This window comes from Chlamydomonas reinhardtii, chromosome 12 (assembly GCF_000002595.2).
Source record: "Chlamydomonas reinhardtii strain CC-503 cw92 mt+ chromosome 12, whole genome shotgun sequence".
Lineage (NCBI taxonomy): Eukaryota > Viridiplantae > Chlorophyta > Chlorophyceae > Chlamydomonadales > Chlamydomonadaceae > Chlamydomonas > Chlamydomonas reinhardtii.
Window position 1 is genome coordinate 6,912,613 of NC_057015.1, and position 21,171 is coordinate 6,933,783.

Here is a 21,171-nt window from a genome sequence, read left to right on the forward strand (position 1 = left end):
ATTGGCGGTGTTTTCCAAGATAATAACGCTGTGTGCTATAGCCGTGTGGCCGGCCCAACATGACTAGTGTTGGGCCGAGGACCAGGCTGTCTGGCCCATGGGTTGCTGGGTCCGTCCCACCAGCTGACTAGCAACCGCCAGGGCGACCAAGGGGCAGGGGTCGTATCTTGTTTTCAGGGCAATGATCTAGGCTCAGACAAAAACGGCCGGGTGGCCGCCGTCTTTTGTCTGGGCACATGGCGGTTTGGGGGCTTCTCCATAGGAATTCGGACAAAACCCGGCCCAAAACCGGGCGAACAATGTCTTGCCTCAGACACTAGTCCCCGGGAGGAATGTCTAGGAAACGGCCAAAATGGCCAATTAATGTCTGGAGACATTAAGATAGGAGCCCTGCCAAGGGGCATGCGCCGAGCTAAGAGTTGTCGCTTTGTGCTAGAAAGTTGCAAAGCTGAGGAGCAACGGCTTACAGGATGCCGTGGGGAAACAGCCGCAGCCCGCGTCTTGAGGCGCTGCCGTCCCCTGGACAGCCTGTAAGCTGGGCTGTTGTGTGCGCCAGGACTGCGTTTGCCACGCACGGTCGCACGGTGCCGACAGGCGACAGCATCCAAAGCCACTGACCCACTGCTCTTGCCCCAGCTCATGTCCGTTGCCGTCGTACCTCTTCCGCCTCCTCCCTCGCCGCCTCCACCTGCGCCCGCTCTCGCCTCTGCCTGTGCAGCTCCTCCTCAGGCATGGTGCTATAGTCCCGCTCCCCCGCGCCCGCATCCCACTCCACCTCCGGCGCCCCCTCCAGACACCGCACCCACCAGGCCTCACTGGCGGCGCCGTCTGCCGGCCGCATCTTCACCAGGCTGATAGCCACCAGCAGGCCTGCAGCGCCGGAGCTGCCCGCAGCTGAACCGGCATTGGTTGCGGCTGCATCTGATAAGGGTGCCGCTGCTGTGCGGCTGACGCCGCCGCCTGAGCTCCTGTCAGTGTTGCTGCCAGTGCTGCAGCTGCCAGGCCCATCTGCTGATGCGGCTGTACGGATGCCTCTGGAAGTGCCATTCACTTGACCCAGCAGCGCTGGGCTGGCTGCGAGTACTGAGATGCTTGCGGTGGTGTTGCTGGTCATGAGGCTCCAGGTGGTCTGGTCGGCACGCACCGGCGCCTCCAGCAGCCCCTCCAGGATCATCATGTCCTCCTCCTCCGCCTGTCTCTGGCCCTCCAGCTGCTCACTACCCCAACGCTGCTGCTCACCCTGCATTATGCGGTCACAAGGGTTGTAAACGCCATCGCTCTCAACAGCTGCGCCAACCTCGGCCTCCGCCACCACCGTCACGTCCGGCGCCGCCGCTCTGGCCGCAGCAGCCGCCGCCACTTGGCCGTTGATACCTGTGCCGCCGCCGCCGGTAGGCGTCCCTCCTTGCTTCAGGCCAGCTGAACCGCAAGGCGCCTGGGCCGCCGCGGACTGCGCCGGCGCCGTCTGCAGGCTGCCGATGTGGCCGGGGCGGCGGGCACGCGGGCGCGCCACCACCCTCAGGCTGCGGTGCGCCACGTGCACCTCCACCACGAGCTCACGTGACAGCACGCCTGCCGGCACCTAAGCGCAGGAGAAAGGTAATCGAGGTTAGCGAGCGGAGAGGAAGTGGTGCGGAAACATTGTTGTGTGTCGCTGGTGGCGGGTCCAGCGCCCGTAAGCAACATCAAAACCATGATCGCGTCAGCCCTCGCTTTTATTTGACGCACCAGTGTTGCGATGATGTGGACCTCGCCTGCGCTCTGACGCCACCGGAACCCGCCCCGGTACCCGGGCCCGCCGCCACTCCCGCCGCCACTCCCGCCGCCAAAGTCTCCGCAGCCCCGCGGCTCAGCCCACACAGCGGCGTCGCCCGCCAGTCGCGGCGTGAGCTCCTCTGTGCCGTATAGGGCGCGGCTGAGGCCGAAGGGGTGGCGCCGGACTCTGTCCAGGGGGCGGCCGTGGGCGGTGACGAAGCGGTAGCGCACGAAGGGCAGCGCCAGGCGGCCGGAGGGCGCGGCCTGCAGCGAGGGGGAGACCGGGGTAGAGTGAAGACATTGTTGTATCGTTGTGATGTTGTGGCGAGCGTGAAATTGGCATTTGGCCACCAGAGGCATTGCACTGCTCTTTCAGGCACATGTACTGATTGGAAGGGCCGCATTGCGGCGCGCCTCCACGCACGTCCCGCCCCGTAATAGGATTAACTGCCGGGTACTGGTCCTACAAGGCCAAGCCACTCACCGGCAAGACGGCAAAAGGCACTCGCACCAGCCGTCCTGCATCTCGCCCCTCGCCATGGCCTGCATTTGTGTGCATGTCCGCCGGCCGCAACGCCTGCGCCGCGCTGCCGCTGCCGCCGCAGCGCACCTCCACTGCCACCGCCGCGGCCGCTGCTGCCGCTTCTGCCACCGGTGCCGCTGCGGGCGCCGTCACAGGCTCCAGCAGCTCGCCCGCCGCCGTTCTGACGGCGCTCCAGACGACCCGCACCCCCCAGGCGCTGCTCATCGTGCTGGCACTTGCTGCCGCTGCCGCGGGGGCAGCCGAGGCGGCCGGCGGGGAAGACGGCGCTCCGCCGGCGATGCCCAGGGGCCCAGAAGCGCCAGCAGCCACTGCGGGCAAACCCGACACCACCGGCACCGGAACCAGCAGTGAGCTGAGCTCGGTGCACAGCTCGCCGTCGCAGTCCTGCGTTGTGCATCATGCATGGATGATGTTAATGACATGGAAGTTGAGGGCAGGACACGTGACCGTGCATGCGCGAGATAGGAGGGAGGTCCCGGTGTGTTGTGCATTGTGGCTGTGCTTCGTCACGACAACTGCAACCCCCCTCACGCCATCCGCACTCGCACCCGCTGCGCTGGGTTGCTACAACCGGTACCAGCTGGTCATGTCCTCCCAGGTCCTGCGGGCATCCCCCCCCCCCACACACACACGCATACCTGCAGCAGCTTCAGAACCGGTTCCATCGTCGGTCGCGCTGTGCCGCCGGACAGACCATCTGCCACCCCTCCGGAAGCGCCACCGACAGCAACATCAGCGGCAGCGACCCCGCCACTACAGCTACTGGCTCCATGTGCTGCGTCCTTGCCGCCGCCGCCCCTGCCATCGCCGCTGCTGCCGCCGCTGCTGCCGCCGCTGCCGCCGCCGCTGCCGCCGCCGCTGCCACAGCCGCCGCCGGCCATCAGCTTGAGGCACAGCTCCACCCTCAAGGCCGGCCGGCCATCACGCCACCGCACCTGGAGTGCGTGACATGCATGGGTTGGAGTGCATTCAGGGACTGGGAACATGTTTGCGAGGGACTGAGGACATGGCCTCGGGCGTTGGTTGATTTCGCCAAACTCTTTGCTTGGCTAGGGACAATTAGGTCGAGTCAGGCTGCACACATCACCCACCTGCCTCGCCCCCTCAAGGAGCACTGCCGTTGGCGCCACGCCGCACGCCCGCGCCACCGCCGCGCGGAAGGCCATGCGCGCGGGGCCGGGCAGGGATGGCGCCGGCGGTGGGGCGGTGATGACGGCGCTGCCGCCAGCCGCATTTGCGCCACCGCGGCCAGGAGACGGGCAAGGAGACGGGCCCGCTGCCCGCTCGCCCTCTTCGCTGGAACGTGTCGTCACAAAGACCAGCTCCGCAAACAGCTCCATGCGCTGGCTTGCCCGTTGCGGAATGACCCTGTCGATACCAGGAGGGCGGGTGTCAGCAGCTTGCCTGGGCTGCTCGCGAGCGCCGTCTTTGCCCGTTGCCAGCTGCACGGCGGCCCCTGCCACTATTCCCGCAGCCGAAGTAGGTGCCATCGCCACTGCCGCCTCCCTCGACACTGTAAGCCCCAGCGCCAGCAGGGCTGGGCTGCTGCGGCGCAGCGGGTCGCGTGGTGCGGCTGCGTCGGCGTCCAGGCGGGCGGTGGCGGACCTGCAACAGATGCATGGTGTTGAACCCTTCATAGGGCAATCAATTGCAGCTTGAGAGCGTGACAGATGCAGATGCGGCCTGTCTGCTCAACCATACAGCACCCGCTCGCTCATCATGTGTTGCCCAATCCCGAAACCCTCGCAGGGTACCTGCAACGCTCCTTGTACACAATGCTTTGCGGGCAGAGGGCCACAGCGCCGCGGTAGCACATCAGTGCAGCGGCTGGGTCGTCCACCGTGTCACAGCTACTGCTGCTGCCACCGGCGGGTTGTCCCGCCTTTACCCGGGGCTGCGGTTGTAGCAGAAGGGCATCACCAGCAACACACCGGCACCAGGCCAGCACGTCCGCCCGCGCCTCGACAGCCTGCAGCCAATGCAGCCCACCAGCCCCGTCGCCGCCCTCCTCCTCCTCCTCCTTCTCCTTCTCCTCATCCGTCGCGGCTGAGGCTTGTGTGAGGGCCTCCGCGGCAGCGGCGGCGTGGGTGAGTGCGGGCGCTGCATGGCCCGCGCGCAGCAGCACTGCTGCCAGCAGTGCCCAAGCCTCCAGCGGCGGTGGCGGTGCTGGCGCGGCGGCGTGTCGGCGGCGGCTCACCCAGCGGCGGTACAGCGCGCGCGGCCGGAACCAGGCTGTCATTAGGCATTCGTGCATGAATGCATGATGCATGCGGGTTCGGTTAGTAATGTGGACTCTCTTACTCGATCGTGTTGACAACCCCAGGGTCAGGAAGATGACTAGCAGTCCGCTGACACGGGCAGTGGCTCTAGCCACCAGTAATCAGCACTACGGTGTGTCGTACTCACGCAAAGGCGGCAGCAGCCCTGGCACGCCCTCCTCCGCCTCCCGCACCACCTGGTAGACCGCCTCCCGCAGCTCCTCCATCACCTCCGCATCCATCTCCAGCCGCTGCCCACTAAGCTGTGGCAGCAGCGGCTGTGGCTGTGGCTGTAGCTGTGTTGGTGCCTGTGACTGCGTCCGGCCCAGTGCCGCAGACTCCGCCTTTGCACAGGTCCCCTCCGCCGATGCGCCTTCCGGCTGCAGCGGCGGCAGCGGCGGCTGCTGGCACTGCCGGCTGCCGCCACAGCTACTGCCGCCATCCTCGAGGCCAGCGCCGTCCATCTCCACTAGCAGCGGCAGCGGCGACCGCTGCTGCAGCGCCATGAGCAGTAGGGACTCCGACAGCTGCGGCCGACTCAGCGCCGCCACCGCCTCCTCAAGCCGCCGCAGCACCTCCGGCTGCCCTGTGCAGCAGGCAAGGTGAGCAAGCGGAGCGGTTCAAGACACCGCAAGCACACAAACACACAAACATGCGAGGGAGCAAGGGCCTGAGCTGTTCATCATCCATTAGGGAGCGGCACACGCATGCACGCACCTGGCTCTTGGCGTGCCGCCTCCGCCAGTGCTGCCACAGCCGCCTCCGGCCTCCCGAGCAGCAGCAGCGCCTGTCCTGCCCTGTAGTGCCCCTTGGCCCAGGCGGGGTGCTCACGAACAAGCACGCGCGCGTCCGCCAGGGCCTCCGCCGCCAGTGCTGCGGCGTGCGGATCGCTGCCGCCGGCTGCGGCCATGGCTGTGCCGCCGCCGCCGCCGCCACCGCCGCCACCGCCGCAGCCCCGGAGTGCTGCCAGGGAGCGGTTGGCGTGGAGTGCGCGGCGCAGGGTGGCAGCCGCGGGGCCGGCACTGGGCGCCGCAGCCAGTGCCGTGGTGTACCTGAAACACGTGATCCGGCGGGGCGGGGGGTTGTGTAATCCCACAGGCCTAATGCGAGTCCTTGGGCCCGGCGCGACCTCAAGAGGCGGCCTCGATGCCAGCACCGTGTCCTGACCAAAACATAACGTTGGCGACTTGGCGTCACCCGACCCACCAGGCTCGCGCGTCGCGTGTGTTGCCGTCTGTCAGCGCCGCGTCACCTCTGCGCTTCAGGTACTCGGCCTTCAGGAGCCTGTGCAGGTCGCGACACACGAGGCACAGCAGCGGTTCTTGATTGGGGTGGTGCGGAGTGGCAGCGACTTCACAGCGAGCCAGCAGCGACTCGGCGCTTGCTTCGAGGCAGAGCAGTGCCGGTCCCATGGACGTTGGTTGCTTTGCAAACACGCTGGGACGAAGCCACAGCGGCAACGATACAGGTGTATAGCGCGCTTACCGGATCTCGGTGGACTCCAGACGGTGTGAGGGCGGCAGCTGCGTGTGCAGCTGTGGCGACAGCCACGGCGGCGGCGTAGCAGCAGCTGCGGAGGGCGAGGCCGCTGCCTCCAGGGCCGCGCCCTGCGAATGCATGGCCGCGGGGGGCACTGCGCAAGGAGCTACTTGTCGCCCCGGTCAAAGCCTGTTGGGGCACGATGCAGTTGATTGGATAGCCGTTTGAAGCAAACGCCTAGCTGCTGTCCCACTGATTTCAATGCAAACGTGTGAAACGTCAGGGACGCATTGGCCCGGCCCCATGTGTGTTGGCCCGTCCGATGATTTCCCATGCCAACATGCCCTGGTCCCCGTCACAGCCCGGCATCACCCCCACTCCCGCCTTTCCGCGCGGAGCTGCTCTTACGAGGCAGCAGCAAGCCGATGCCACGGCCACGTTTTGTTGTCAGACCACTAGCGCACAAGATTACTTGAGCATAAGACAAGTCAACTCAACCAGATTACATCAGATCTCAGCGCGGCATGGCCACGAACTGGGTCCAATAGCAAACCGCCAACCGGCCACAAAGGAGAAGTTAACTTCCCCTCAATCTGAGCGCCGATGTCGCACAGCGCAATGCCTGTCTTGCAGGAGTACTGTTGCCCGCAGGAGCGTGTCAATCCTGGGAGCACAACATACAACATAGCATGAAGGGAAAGAAAGGACAGACTACTTGGCAAATGTTCACGCAAATCATGAACACAATGCATGAAGCGCAGACGTATCAGTAACCTGACTGCAGTACATTTCCACACGTCCTGCCTCTCCACATGCAAAAGCCCTACATGCTTGCTCAGACGAACCAGACCAGTTCCACGACACGTACTAACGCAAAGTGCGTCAGTTACGCCATGATGGATTAGTAACGGTATAGTACAAGGGCCCGTACATGTGTAGGACCCGCAACAGAAGTGAATACTGAGTAGCGTAGTTGCATTGATTGCAATTTGCACACAACGCTGACACGAGCAAAACGCACTTGAAAAGAGGTGGGACGCGAGCACACACTACAAATATGCAGACGCGGGCAGTACGCACTCCTGCAGCGCCTCCAGCCTTGCTTTTCTGCCGGCAGGCGCCCAACCCTGGTTGCTTGTTGGACTTCCTGCCTAGCAGCGCCTGGCGCACCCACAGCCCGCCCCTCACCACGTGCGAAACACACCGCCGCCACCACCTGCCACCACTGCCACCCGCTCCCCTCCTCTCTCCACTCCCCCCTCTGCACAGCCACTCCCTGCTCCTGCCACCGTACCTCCAGCCCACTGCCGCGCCCTCTGCTGCTACTGCCCCGCGCCCGCCTGCAGCCGGCGCATGTTCCAGTGCAGGCCCTCGCGCACGCCGCTGAACCAGTCGCGCGAGGCGTCGCTGGAGCACACGGTGGGCACGGGCCAGGCGCTCATGCGGATCATCACCGCGTCGCCCGCGTTCAGAGCCTGCGGCAGGTCGTTAGGGTCGCGAGGGCGAGGGAGGTGGGAGTGGGAGTGAGAGGGAGTGGCTACAGTAGGGAGTGGGAGAGGGAGGGGGGAGCAGGACAGAAGAGGGCGCGGAATATGCAGGCAGATGCAGCATGGTGGTGCTTACGTTGCCGCGTTGGTTGGTGGGTGATGGCGCTGGAATGCAGGTGCGTGGAACCGTGCTCAGGTGTGTGTGCATGTGGACACGATGCCTTAGGACCCGCTGCGCGCCCCACCCCGCTCGCACCTGTCGGTCCTTGCCGTCAAAGGAGCACCACATCTGGCCGCGGCTGTTGGCCGGCACCTGCACACACAGGCGGTGTGTGTGGGTGCGGGCGTGGTGGCTCACAGGAGGCGGTGTTCGATCGGGGAGGGCGCATTTGTGCGACCCAGTACTGGCCATCACTGCCCATCACGGCACCTAGCCCCACTTGGCGCACGTCTGGCGCATGCAGCCGTTCCCCTGCGGTCTTTTGACCGCCCTTCACTGTCCATACACTGCCGATTCCCCTTTGTGCTTTCCGCACACACAACATACACACACAAGTACACTACGGCGCCGTGTGGGCTCACACACAACATACACACGCATACACACACTTACACTCATTCTGTTCTCCTATATACACACACACACACACACACACACACACGCCTTGACAGGCACGCAAAGCCACCCGCACCTGCACGCAGAGCTGCACGTAGTCTGGGAAGATGAGCGGCCTGAAGGACAGGCTGTGCGGGCAGATGGGCGTGAACAGGATGCCCGGCACCTGCGGGTGCACCATGCTGCCGCCCGCCGCCAGGTTGTAGGCGGTGCTGCCGGTGGGCGTGGCCACGATCAGGCCGTCACCCTGCGGGTGTGTGAAAGGAGCTTGTAAATAACAGCCCAAACTAAACCAAACCAAGCTAAAGATTATTGCATTAGGAAGTGGAGGCGCAGCCAGGAACAGTAATATACCAGGCGCGTTGTGCGGCGTGAGGGGGTGCGGCGGGAGGTGAGGGAGGGCGTGGGGTTAGCCGTCTGGGGGTGAGATGGTTGGGGAAAGTGCGGGGAACGGGTGGCACGCAGGCACGCATGGGGAGCGAGAACGCGTGCGGCGATATACAAGGATAATATAACCCCAGCCCCTCCGCGCTGCCCTCCGCCCCGGCCGTCATCGCACCTGCACGTGCGTGACCAGCGACCCGTCGCAGTAGCACTCCAGGTTGGTGAGGAAGGGCGAGATGCCGCGGTCGATCACCACCTCGTTCAACACCACCCACTCCCGCACGCAGCCGGCAGTAGCAGTAGCAGCAGCGCCGGCGGCTGTAGCACCACCGCCCGGTTCGCTGTCGCTGTCGCTGGCTGAGGCGAAGCCGCTCGGCGGCGGCAGCGACAGCTGCTTGCGGGAGGGCGAGGGCGCGGGGCAGGCGCCGGTGGCGCAGGTGCTGCTGCTGCCGGGCGGCGGCGCGGCGCGCACGATGTGTGCGTGCAGGCGGTGTCGCAGCATGATGGGGAAGCCGCCTGCGGGGAGACGCGGAGGGGCGGAGGAGGGGAGGGGCGGAGGGGCAGGCGTTCGGAGGGAGACAGCGGTCGGGATTTCCGTTGGCGACTTTGCGCGTTGCCCCCTACCGCATCCTACTCTTCGCGCTTACCCACACTTCCGCTGCCTGCCAGCCCACACTCCCTCACCCCCATTGCCACCCACACCCTTTCCACCCTGCACCCCCAACCCCTCGCACGCTACTTTAACTTGGTTTGGTTCAGTTTGGGCTGGTATTCACACCCCCCCCCGCACGTGCCCTCTCTCCCTCACCCTCCATGACGTGCTGCAGCACGGAAGCGACGTGGCCGGGGTCGAAGGGCGTGAGGAAGCCCAGGCTGCCCAGGTTGAAGGGCACCACGGGCGGCACCGACTGGTTGCCGAAGATGTGGCAGGTCCACAACACCGTGCCGTCGCCTGGGTGCGGGTGGGGAGGGAGGGAGGCATTGGAGGGAGGGAGGCGTGCAAGGACCGCAAGCATCGGTTGTTTGCAATGCCACCACGGAACACCCCAAAGTGAGAAACTGTGAGTACAGAGGGCTGGCGCCGGAAACCTACAATACCCATTTGTTAGCAGTGTCAGACCCACCACAACAGACACCCTTGCCTCCCGCCCAACCCCCAACCCCCAACCACCCGGCCACCCCACACCCGCCCTGGGCCCTCACCTCCCAGCACCACCACAAAGTCCACCGCCGCCGCCACGTCACTCGGCACGCCCTGGCTGCGGCAGTCGTCGCCCTCTCCCACGGAAGGCCAGCTCAGCAGCAGCGGCACGCCTGTGCTACAGCCCGGCATGAGGTCCTCCTCCTCCACCACCTCCTCCTCCTCCACGTCCATGGACGACACGCCCACGCCCGCCGCCCGCGCCGCCTCCGCCTCCGCCAGCGCCTGCGACACCGTCCGCTCCCCACCAACAGCAGCGCCTTCGTCGCCGCCATCGGCTGCTGCCAGCCCGTCCGCACCCTCACCCAGGCCAACGCCGCCGCTGACGGCGCGGCTGAGCACGTCGCCCACGCTCCCCGTCCGGTTCGCCGGCTCCGCCACATCCATCCTCCTCCCTCCCGCCCCGCTGCCGCTGCCGCCGACCTCCAGCCCCCTGCTGCGGTAGGCGTTGCCGCCAGGCCGCTTGCACGCCAGCCCCAGCCCTGCCTTGAGCATGGACGGCTCCACATAGGTGGCCACGCCGCGCGCGTGAAGCCACGAAAGCACCGACAAAAAGGTGGGCCGCACCGCCGGCGCCGGCTTGGCAACCACCAGCGCCGCCGCCGGCTTGGCGACCCAGTACAACGCCACGAAGGCCGGCTCGCCGCTTGCCGCCTGGCAGGTGCGGCAGTTGGGGCCGCCAGGCGTGGGCGTGGGTGCAGAGGCAGGGGCGGGAGCGGTGCCGGTGGACGAAGGCGGAGAGGGCGGCTGCGCCGCCGCTGCCGCGTCGGCGGCGGCGCCTGCAGCGCCGCCGTCCGTCGAGGGTTTGGGCGGCGCAAAGGGCGAGGGCGCGCGGGCTGTGGCGCTGGCCACGGCTGGTGGAGGCGGCGGTGGCGGCGGCTGCGGCGGGTGCGGCGGCGGGCGCGGCGGACCCATTGCGGATATGGCGGCCTCCACGACGGCGTCATGCCGCGCACTGCCGTCCGCCACCGCTGCTGCTGCAGCCGCCGCCGCAGCCGCGGCCGCTGCTGCTGCTTCCTCTGACTGCGGCATGACGCCATCCTCGCCGCTGCCTCCCAGTGGCGGGCTGGCGGTGCCGTTCGGCTCCTGCCCCTGCCCCTGCCCCTGCTCCTGCCCCTGCTCGTACGCCCCCGACCCGTTGTGCACTGTGGGCACCGGTCCCGACGACAGCGGCTGCCGCGCGCTCACGCTCACCGGCACACCAGGCAACCCGCCCTGCCCGCCGCCGCCACTGCCGGCGGCTGCGCCGCCCGAGTCACCGCTGCCGCCCATCACACGCCGCCAGGAGCTGCTGCCTGGCCGGCCGCCCGACGACGGCGCGCCGCCGCCGCCGCCAAACGGCGAGAACGCGCCGCCGGCTGCTTGTGGCGGCGTGCCGCCAAACCCTCCCCCAGCTCCTGGCGACCCTGCCAGTGAGCCGCCGCCACCGCCGCCGCCGCCGCCGCCTCCAGTGAGCCCGCCATGTCCGGACACTGACCCGCCGGCCGCCGTCAGACTCGCCGCCAACGGGCCCAAGTGCGCCGGGCCTGTGCTGCCCACGCCCAGGGAGCCGCCGCCGCCGCCGCCGCCACCGCCGCCGCCGCCATGGCGGGGGGAGCCTGGCGGCGCCACGGACCCCGACAAGTTGCAGGTGGCGCGGTTGCAGCGGATGAGGTTGGAGCTGGCATGGATGGAGTTGAGGTCGTCTTGCAGCTTAGTCAGCTGCTTCGCTAGGCAGCCCGCGTGCCAGGACAGCTCCTCCGTCTGCGGCGCGCCGCTGTGGCCCAGGTGCGGGTGGTGGCCATGGGAGTGGTGGTGGTGGTGGTTGTGGTGGTTGTGCAGGTAGGCCGGCATCGTCTCTCGCCGGGACACGTGCGCCGCGCCCGGCGCGGTGCCGTAGGTGGCGCTGAACGCGGCGGGCAGCGGCGGCGCGGCGCCGCCGGGCGTGGGCAGCGGCGTGCCGGCGGCGGCCGACGCCGCGCCCATCGGCTGCGAGTTGAGCCGCGAGAGGGAGAGGCTGGAGGCGGAGGGCGACACGAAGGCGCTCTGTGTGCGAGCCATTGGCGGCTGCGGCAGCAGCGGCGCGCCGACGGGCGTGGGTGGCGGCGCGGAGGCAGCGTGGGCGGTGGTGGCGGCGGCTGCGGGGCCCTGGTGGTTACGTGCGCCACCGGCCGCCTCAGCTATGGGCCCTGGGGACGGTGCCGTCGGCGCGGGCTGTGAGTGCAGCACGTGTTGGTGCGAAGTACCTCCGGCCAGCCGCCGCCTTGACAGCCCCAGCAGCGGCAGCAGGCGGTCGCTCTCCTCGCCAGCCTCCTGCTCCTGCCGCCCCTCCTCCTGCTCCTGCTGGTCAGGCGCGCGCTGCAAGGCCGCATCGTCAGCCGACGTGGCCGTTGCAGTGCTGGCGTCCTCAGTCGGGCCGGCCGGTGCCGCCTCCAGTCGCTCCGTCGCTTCCGGCTTGCCGGTCGCTGCCCTGCCCTCCATCTCCGTTCTTGCCGTCGCTGCCGGTGCCGGCGGTATGACTTCAGCATCGCCTGGCTCAGCCTGTCCCACCGCCGACCGTGCCCTAGGCGAGGCCTCTTGCGCCCCTTGCGCAGGGTTCCATGGCGGTCCATCACCCGGGAGACCCAGCCCCGGCGGAGGGCCGTGCGGCGACGGCGACGGCTGGTCCGGGAGCCACTCAAGTCCTCCAGCCCCCGCGGTGACCGAGATTGTGGGTGACGAGGCCGTGCCCAGTGCCACATGCGAGGTGCAGCCCAGCGAATGCGCCCGAAGCGACACCGGGTGCAGTGGCGGCGACGCGCCAGCCAGCGGCCCCGCCGCCGCCCCAGGGTCGTACGACATCGCCCCGCCGCCGCTGCCCCCAGAGCCCTGCTGCTGCTGCTGCTGCTGCTGCTGCTGCTGTTGCTGCTGTGCGTAGCGCTGCTGCTGCTGCTGTGACGGCAGCCGCAGCTCACGTGTCCCCGACGCCTTGGCGCCGCCAGAGCCCTCCAGGTCGTTGGCCGAGGCGCTCTCACGGACCCCGTTGCCGCCGCCGCCACCACCGCCGAAGCTGCCGCCCCCAGGCTCCAGGGAGCCAGCGCCGTCGCTGGGCAGCAGGCCGCTGGCGGCGCACGCGGCGGCGCCGGCTGTCATGCCGCCCAGGCTGCTGCCGCCGCTGGCGGCCCCAGCGGCTCCGACGGCGGCGGCAGGGAACATGGCGCCGTAGGAGGTGAGCTGGCGCAGACTGGTGGAGGCGTCTGGGGCCGTGGTTGCAAATACAGGAGTGATTTGAATTCAGGCAATGCAGGCAGCAGGCGTACCGTGCCAGGCCAATGGTACGCACACTGAGGGATGGCATCCCCGCAAGCATGGACTGTATGCACCTTCGCCCCCGCGCTTTAACCCACCACGACCCGAGCTGCGTATTCCACCCTGCCTTACCACTGCTCGTGCACGCACCACCACCACGACCATCACCCGCCAACCGCCCGCCAACCACCACCAGCAGCCGCACTCACCGCTGCCGCCGTGCAGCACCAGTTTGAAGCCGGCGCGGCCGTGCCCGCGGCCGCTGGCTGTGCCGGCGCTGCTGGCGGCCCCGCCCGTGAGGCTGTTGAGGCTGCTGGTGCTGCTGCTGCCCAGCCGGGCCCCGGCGCCGTGGTGTAGGCCGCCCATGCCGGCGCCGCCAGAGCCACCTGCCGCATTGCCACCAGCACCAGCACCGCCGCCAGCACCAGCACCGCCACCGCCAGCGTAGGACCCGGCTCCATTGGCGCCGGTGAGCACCGGGGCCGCCGCGCCGGCAGACGCGCCGGCGGCGCCGGCACCAGCGGCGCGACCGAGCATGGTACTGGAGGCTGAGGCGCTGATGCGGTGGTGGACGCCGGCGGCGTCGCGGCGGCCGATGCGCGGTGGGCTGCTTAGTGCGGCCGTGGTGGCGGCGGTGGAGAGCCTGGGCGAGGGCGGGGCCGGCAGCGGTCCCGCCAGTGCCGCAAACGCGGCCACGGCGCCGGCCGCAGCTGCCGCGACAGCGGCGGACGGCCCCGCTGGCGCCGCGGAAGCGGCACCGGGGCCGAAGCCGCTGGAGCCGCTGTCGCCGACAGCTCCGGTGGTGGACACGGAGCGCTGGGTGGGCAGGTCGTCATCGCCGGCCTCGCTGCGGGTTGCGCCGGCAGCGCCTGCTTGCGGGGCAAGGTGACAATGGAAGTGATGAGCTACAGTGCAACTGATGATGTGTGAGTTGGGATGCTAAGGAGGCCCCTGGCTCACCGGCGTTGTACACCGGCTCCGAGCGGCGGTGGTAGGACGGCGCCCCTGCGCTGGCCGCTGCTGCTGGCGGCGGGAACGCCAGTGACAGCGCCAGCGACAGCACAGCGCCAAAATGGTACGCCCGCCGTTCGTCCCCAGAGTGCTGGCTGTGGTTGGAGGAAGGGGCCCATCGAGGGTGAAAGGTAGGGTGGGTCAGGCGACGGGTTGTAGTCAGGGTGCCGGGGGCGCAGGGGTAGGGTGAACGCTTGCTATGACGCACCTGGTTCGCCCGCTGAGCAGCATCGCTGGCGCCCTCGCTGCCTGTTTGGAGATGGACGCGAGCACGCGCCGCAGCCGGACGTTCCGCCGCTGCTCCTCTTGCGCTCTGTATCGGGTTGTGCCCGCGCGCAAAACGTCATCGCAGGAGCACCTTACATCGCAAAGGCCACTGCTGTTTACCGAGTCAGTACCGTCATATGCATTCAGATAAGGACCTACCGTGAACGCCATGCGTCGCACTGAATCCTCAAAGACTCCGCTTCGGCTGACGATTTACGAGCATCCGCCTGGGCAGTGCTCACCACGTCCAACAATTCTGCACATGCAAATATTCATAATTTTTGGCGAAAGTCAATTTCCAGATGGTGGCCCTTGTGGTGGCCCTTCTATCACCTTGAAGGGTTGCCCTGGCCTTCTCCTCTAGCAGCTGCGCCATTTTCAATGGCTTTGCAGTGCTATTGTGTAAGATTCATTGCTGCTGTCATAGTTGGCTATTGGTGACTAGTCTGTGGACTGTACAAGTGGCCTGGGGACCAAGGTTGACAGGGAACTCCACACGCCCCATCGTGCGGGGGCCATCAGCTTTCATCCAGTCGACCCCCTGCCTCCAACCCCGCCTCCCCTTCTCATCAAACACTTACTGTAGCGGTGGAGAGAGCCGCGCGGTGTCTTAAAGCGTCTTGCACATTCCAACCTTTGGGTCCACCACAGTGCGGAACGACGAGTGGTCGCTGATTTGAAGATTGACCACTCCGCACTTAAACAATTCATTGCAAGAAGTAACTGCGATATCAAGCGGGGCAGAAGTATCCTTGCAGAACCCAAATTTCACACACTGCGGTCAAGCCTGGTCCTTCGCGCTGTAATTCATTGCTGAAGTATGCTCGTTGGGAAGCAATGGCGCCCGTTTACTGCGGCCAGGGCGCCGACGGGTCGGCACGCCGGCCACGGTGCTTGCTCCCGGCGTCTGGTGGTCACAGCACAGGCCTCCGCCAATGGCGACCGGAAGCAGCGCGTGGTATTCCTGGGCACCCCTGATGTAAGCGCGATTTGTGTCGAGCTCTCAGCGGGCATGCAGTCTTGGTGGACAGGACGTGATGCACGTTGCACGGAGCCGCCCCGCCGTTCGGACACAAATATGTGACATACAGTAGATCGAGCCTGTGCCTGTACCGCCTTGACCCCTCCTGCCGTCCTCATCCTGCCCACCCGTGGATCCCAGGTTGCTGCGGGTGTGCTGCAGCAGCTGCTGACCGCATCACAGCAGCCCGGGGCACAGTTCGAGGTGCGTGTGTCGCCGCTGGCGACGGCGCGCCACAGCCCTGCACCTCACCAGCATGCCCGTTCCCAATTTGCCGTGCTGTATCCTGCACCCTCCTCTCCCGCCCCCCCTCCCACACACACACACATACACACATACACACACACGTCCTGCAGGTGGCCATGGTGGTCTCTCAGCCGGGCAAGCCGCGCGGCCGAGGCAACCGCGCCGTGGCCCAGCCCTCGCCCGTGGAGGCCCTGGCGCGGGACAGCGGCCTGCTGGCGCCCGAGGCCATACTGTGCCCGGCGCGGGCCAAGGAGGTGCGAAAGAGGCCGCTAAGGGCTAGGGAGAATCAAGGCCAGTATCAGAATGGCTGACACGCGGTGACGGTTTGTTGCGGTCACATGGAGTTAGAAGAGCCCCGAGCCACGCACGCTTTTCTCCGTCTCCAAGCCCTTATAGTTTATGCGACCATCATCTTGTGCCGTCATCACGTGTCAGGAGTCCTTCCTGGCGGCGCTGTCGGAGCTGCAGCCCGACCTGGCGGTGACGGCGGCGTACGGCAACATGCTGCCGCAGCGCTTCCTGGACACGCCCCGCCTCGGCACCCTCAACGTGCACCCCAGCCTGCTGCCGCGCTACCGGGGCGCCGCGCCCGTACAGCGCGCGCTGGAGGTAGGAGCGCGTGTGTGTGTGGGAACGGGGGAGGACACGGCGTGTATGCCTGCGCTCTTGTGTGGGCGTTTAGGGGGCGCAGGGGCGGTCTTCCGATGGGGGTGCGTAACCAGGGCGGCGGCGCAGGGTGCAGGGTGCTCGAACGTCAGGTTGCCGGCATAGCGAGGAGGTCAGTCCAGGTGTAAAGCAGAGGCAAGGCGTAAGGCACCCATGTCTATCCCGCCGTCGGGATGCCGCCCCTGTTTGTCTGTGCTCTGCAGGACGGTGTCAGGGAGACGGGCGTCAGTGTGGCCTACACGGTGCTGGCCTGTGACGCCGGGCCCGTGCTGGCGCAGCAAAGGGTGAGCTGGGGCACGGCTGGGTGCAGGGCAGGGCGGCATACGTGTCGTTGCCGCCACGCAGGCAGGCTTTGGCATTGGATATCCGCGCCACTGCACGAAGTCAAACTGTATAAGCGCCGCAGCACCGCATGACACGTGCCTGGCTACCTCCTCGCGCAGCAGCCCAGGCCTCCTTCATGCCTGCGCGCCGGCGCTCACGGGACACCTCTGTGCCGTGCTTTGACACTGGCCTTATAACTCCCGCGCTGCTACTGCTTCTACTACTGCGGCCACTGCTGCTGCTACTGCTTCCACTACTACGGCCACTGCTGCTGCTACTGCTACCGCTGCTGCTGCCGCAGGTGGCGGTGGACCCCGACATCCAGGCGCCCGAGCTGCTGACTCAGCTGTTCGGACTGGGCACGCAGCTGCTGCTGGACCGGCTGCCGGACGTGTGGGCGGGCCGGGGGCAGCAGCTGGCGGTGCCGCAGGTGGGGCAGCACGGGAGCTGTGAGGCGGCTGCTGTGGCGGCTTTGGCGGGGAGTTGCGTTGTTGGCGGAAGCGGTATGGGCAAACCGTTTGCTGCCTGCCCGCATGCCGTTCGTGACCCGCTCGTACTGTTGCTCTGCCCCCGGATTTCCTCCCACCCACCCCCGTAACTGCGCACGCATTCCCACGCCACGCCACGTGTCCTGACAGGATGAGAGCCAGGTGCTGCACGCCGCCAAGGTGCGACCCGTGTCTCAGCCCAGCCACCAGTGCGGCACGTGAACGTACAGGCGCCCGCAGGCCAGCCACACCTTGCGCCTGGCCTGCCTGTGTCACAGCGACATGTGCCAACGCTGCACCTGACCCATGCCCACGTGCCACGTGTGTGCGCAGTTGGGCCGGGAGGAGTCGATGCTGGACTTTGCTCGCGACAGTGCCGAGGTCACGCACAACCGGGTGCGGGGCTTCGCTGGCTGGCCCGGCACCAGCGCGCGCTTCGAGGTCACGGATGAGGCGTCAGGTGCGTGCGTGTGTGTGTGCTTAGGTTAGCAGTACGGGGCATTAAACTTGCTGGAGGAGTGATGCCCGGCTGGGATTGCCGTATATGCATGCAGCAGGCATCGAGTAAGCGTCGGCTGCTGCATCGCCTGAGGTGCTTGATGACCTGACCCAAACTCATGCGCCGCACATGGTGTCGTACGCAACAGGTGCATCAGAGGTGATTGAGGTCAAGATCCTGCGCACGCGGCTGCCCAGTCAGTCCCGCGGCGGCGCCGACAGCAGCGCCCCGGGGGCGGCGGGTGCCGCCATCGTGTTTGAGGGTGACGCCATGCTGGTGCCGTGTGCGTGCGGGGGGGTCCTGGAGGTGCTGCAGGTGCAGCCTCCCACTAAGAAGGCCATGGCAGCCAAGGACTGGAAGAACGGCCTGCGTGGCAAGCGGCTGGCGCTGCCGGCCGAGCAGTCGCAGGTGCAGACGCAGCAGGCTGTGGCGGCGGCTTAGTGCTTCGGCTACTGGAGTACTGGATGGGTAGCCGTTGCAGTAAGGAGGAGGTGGAGTGGGGAGTGGTTTGGTGGCGGATTTGGTGGATCGGGCTGGATGCAGTGGAGGGATGCGGACTGCCATGGGGGCCGCAGGTTAGCAGTGCGCAAATTTTGATATCAATGCGCGGCTTCGGTGGGGTATGACCGCACGTGCGGAGAATGCGGGAGAGGCGATGGGAGCCTGGAAGGTTTAGAAGGTTGCCGCGCGACATGGAAGATGGGACGGAACAACCGTTGATTTTGGGACAAACTCGGGCTCGTGAAGTAAGTGTAATTAGTCAAAGTTACGTTCTTTAGCTTACTGCGATCGCTTATGATAAAGACCTTCGCACTTTGCGGTCGAAATCTTCTGTTCGTGATGCGTGCTGGAAAGCAGCATATATGAACGTTAGTCGTCCCCTTAACATGCTACCATCTGGCTGGACACCGCACGGCACAAAAACTCGTGGGGCGGGGCGGCTTCGGGCCGCGGCCCCGGTCACAGCAGGCTCTTCAGCAACGCAAGCAGCGCGCTGTTGTGCGCGCGACTTGCGGAGGCCATGCGGATCTGGCGCGCCAGGTGTTGTTCGCAGCTATAATCCCGGCGCCAGCGCTAGTGCAACTGGGGACCCCACGGCGACGACCTGGACACGTTCCCGCAGCAGGAGCCGCATCGCGACCAAGTGTAGTGCAGTGGGCGCGGGCACCCCTACCGGAGACACGGGTGGCGGGGCAGCCGCCGCCATGAGCGCTGCGACCGCGAAACAGCACGCCAGCTTTGCGCCAGCCGTCGCAGCGCTCGTGCGCAAGGAGCAGCAGCGCGCGGCTCTCGTAGCCCCCAGCTACCAGTACAGCGTCCCCCAGTACCCCCAGTGGCGTGTGGACGAAGCCAAAGAGTGCTACGCCCACATCCGGATGTGCCGGCTGTGGCTGCAGCAGCAGCAGCCCCTGATTGCTGAGGGTGATGGAAATGCGGAAGGCGGAGCAGCCATATCACCGAAAGGCTCGAAGCCGACCGCAGGGCGCGGGACAGCCGTACCATGCTGGCGTTGCCATGGCACACCCTGCCTAAGATCCCGTTGCGGACCCGTTTAGACTGGCCGAGCCCGCATATGGTGGCGGTGGAGGGTCCGCCCGCCGATGCGCAGGCGGCACTGCGGCGAGTGGTGAGCTGTTCGGTTGGGTTGCTTGGGTGTTGCGAGGGCGCAACGGTGGGTTGCTGCACCCCAGCGGTTGTTGCGGTTGTAGTTGTGAGATTGGAAGCCGCCGGGCAGTGTGACAAGCACCCATCTCGATCGCTCGCTCAGGCATACATACTGCATTTTAGTTCCTGGATTTCAGTAACGCCTCAACGCCTTACCAGCATGGCAGCACCATCATACCTACCCGTACGTGCTGATAGCCGGGTGGCCCGTACATGCGTGCCCTCGTGTCCACGTGTCCCAACAGCTGTACCTGCCCTACCGCTGGATGCTGCGGTCAAAGACTGAGCTCGATCTTCTACAGCACCTCCCGCCCGAGGAGGTGGAGGCGCGCGCGGCGGGCGCGCTCGAGCTTCTACCAGACGCCGCTGCCACCTACGCCGCACTCAAGGCCAGGCCTGGTGTGCTGCTGCGTAATGACTTCAACGGCATGCTGCAGCACCTGATGGCGCTGGCGGAGGCGCTAGCGCCCGCGTTTCCTGACGGCAGCGCGCGTGGCGAAGGCGGAGGCAGCAGCAGCGGCCGTGGCGGTGGCGGAGGGGGTTGCAGCGACTGGCGGACACGTGGCATGACGATAGAGCGGGTCCGTGACCTGTTGGTGCTGGGCCTGCCGGACGAACCAGTGCATCTGCTGCGCCAGCGGGTGGAGGCGCTGATTGTGACTCTGCGGAAGATGGGGGCCAAGGAGTGAGTGGACTGCCTGGGCTGCCTGGGTGCCTGCTGGTGGGGACGTGTCCGTACGTTGGGTTGGCGTTGCGAAGGGGCGGCGTTCACTGACAAGGTACTGATGTGGTCCTGGCAGGGTTTCAGAGCCCAGCGCTGCTGTGGAAAGTAAGTGTACAGGGCTTGGGGCAGCTTCAATCTCATCAATTACAAGCGGGCTGCAATGCATCCCTCATTGCACCGTCACGCCTACAGGCCCAAGCAGCTTGCAGCCGAGATCATCATGAACCGGCCCGCAGTGCTGGGCCTGTCGTCAAAGATGCTGACGTGCAGGCTGCTGGAGCTGCACCGCTGCTTTGCGGACTGGCCGGTCGGCAGCGCCATGCGGGCGGCGCGCTACTCGCCCACGCCGGAGGCTGGTGTCTGGCTGACACGGTGCCTCAAGAGCGACGGCGGCGAGAAGCTGCTGCTGCGGCTCCAGTACGCCGCCCACCTGCGCAAGTGGGTCAATAATCACGGCTAGCGCCGGGGGCAAGCAGGGCCTTGCTAGTTATGCTGCCCAGCGCACCATACCGGTGTATATATGGGCATTCATGTTGGTTGTAGAGCATGACATACAGCATGTCACGGCCGTTCCTCCTGGCAGCTTTAGTGATGAGATTGTGTTCCAGGTTGTAATCGCGACGCGCACCCCCCCCCCCCCCACACACACACACACACCCCGCGCCTTGCCCCCTGCCGCAGTCTCGCGGCCTCCGGTGTGAGCTTCCTCTGGGATCCCAAAAAGCTGACTACGGAGCACGATGACAGCAGCTGCGCGCTGGGATATGCGCTGGTGCATTTGGGCTTCGACCCAACCGAGGAGCCGCACCTGGCGCCGACTCCGCTGTGGGACACGCTGCGCTTCCAGCAGTGGGAAGGGGGCCGGAAGACGTTGCTAGCGAGGATGCAGGCGGCTGAGGTCAAGCGGCTGGTGGCATGCGGGCCGGGGCCACATAGTAAGGCATGAGTTCCCGGCATAGGCTACTTGCCAGTCGGCCAGAGTTGTTTTGCTGGTGCGGGGGAGGAGTGAGGAGGTAGGCGGTGGCCTGTGGTGGATCACGGCGTAATGCGACTGTGACCGCGTCACTTGAGGAGGGGAGTGTGCGGGTTCGGTGGCTTTGCATAGAGCGCAAGAGATACGACAAGCGTGCGTGTGGAGGGAAAAAGGACAAGGTGCTCGAGAAAGGGGTTAGCGGGTGCCCATACCACGGCCATACCCGGACTGCGATGCACACGTGTGCCCTGTCTTGTCGCCAATGTCACCTGGTCCCAGTTCGTTCACTGTTCCTT

At 66.6% G+C, this 21,171-nt stretch overlaps 4 protein-coding genes across 4 annotated transcripts; 2 read left to right on the plus strand and 2 right to left on the minus strand.

The window, feature by feature from the left end:
• Nucleotides 1–369: 369 nt before the first annotated feature.
• Nucleotides 370–6,285, minus strand: CHLRE_12g560650v5 (uncharacterized protein). Its single transcript, XM_043069169.1, has 11 exons — nucleotides 6,043–6,285; nucleotides 5,764–5,841; nucleotides 5,275–5,609; nucleotides 4,706–5,143; nucleotides 4,260–4,531; nucleotides 4,054–4,193; nucleotides 3,391–3,904; nucleotides 2,938–3,234; nucleotides 2,240–2,683; nucleotides 1,729–2,019; nucleotides 370–1,582 (listed from the first exon to the last, which is right to left on the minus strand). The coding sequence occupies exons 1-11, from the start codon at nucleotides 6,174–6,176 to the stop codon at nucleotides 638–640; spliced, it is 3,888 nt and encodes a 1,295-aa protein (XP_042918835.1). The 5' UTR covers nucleotides 6,177–6,285; the 3' UTR covers nucleotides 370–637.
• Nucleotides 6,286–6,349: 64 nt separating this feature from the next.
• Nucleotides 6,350–14,705, minus strand: CHLRE_12g560600v5 (uncharacterized protein). The gene is made up of 11 exons (XM_001703098.2): nucleotides 14,603–14,705; nucleotides 14,429–14,525; nucleotides 14,211–14,315; nucleotides 13,952–14,097; nucleotides 13,201–13,860; nucleotides 9,727–12,939; nucleotides 9,332–9,475; nucleotides 8,699–9,039; nucleotides 8,216–8,386; nucleotides 7,780–7,836; nucleotides 6,350–7,511 (listed from the first exon to the last, which is right to left on the minus strand). Exons 1-11 carry the CDS (start codon nucleotides 14,643–14,645, stop codon nucleotides 7,359–7,361), a joined length of 5,130 nt encoding a protein of 1,709 aa, XP_001703150.2. The 5' UTR covers nucleotides 14,646–14,705; the 3' UTR covers nucleotides 6,350–7,358.
• A 140-nt stretch (nucleotides 14,706–14,845) lies between these two features.
• CHLRE_12g560550v5 (uncharacterized protein) lies at nucleotides 14,846–18,413 on the plus strand. The gene is made up of 9 exons (XM_043069168.1): nucleotides 14,846–15,248; nucleotides 15,432–15,494; nucleotides 15,647–15,790; nucleotides 15,972–16,145; nucleotides 16,406–16,486; nucleotides 16,828–16,956; nucleotides 17,165–17,194; nucleotides 17,348–17,474; nucleotides 17,662–18,413. The coding sequence occupies exons 1-9, from the start codon at nucleotides 15,090–15,092 to the stop codon at nucleotides 17,952–17,954; spliced, it is 1,200 nt and encodes a 399-aa protein (XP_042918836.1). The 5' UTR covers nucleotides 14,846–15,089; the 3' UTR covers nucleotides 17,955–18,413.
• Nucleotides 18,414–18,995: 582 nt separating this feature from the next.
• Nucleotides 18,996–21,156, plus strand: CHLRE_12g560500v5 (uncharacterized protein). The gene is made up of 4 exons (XM_001703078.2): nucleotides 18,996–19,140; nucleotides 19,424–19,863; nucleotides 20,095–20,340; nucleotides 20,584–21,156. The coding sequence occupies exons 1-4, from the start codon at nucleotides 19,087–19,089 to the stop codon at nucleotides 20,846–20,848; spliced, it is 1,005 nt and encodes a 334-aa protein (XP_001703130.2). The 5' UTR covers nucleotides 18,996–19,086; the 3' UTR covers nucleotides 20,849–21,156.
• Nucleotides 21,157–21,171: the final 15 nt, after the last annotated feature.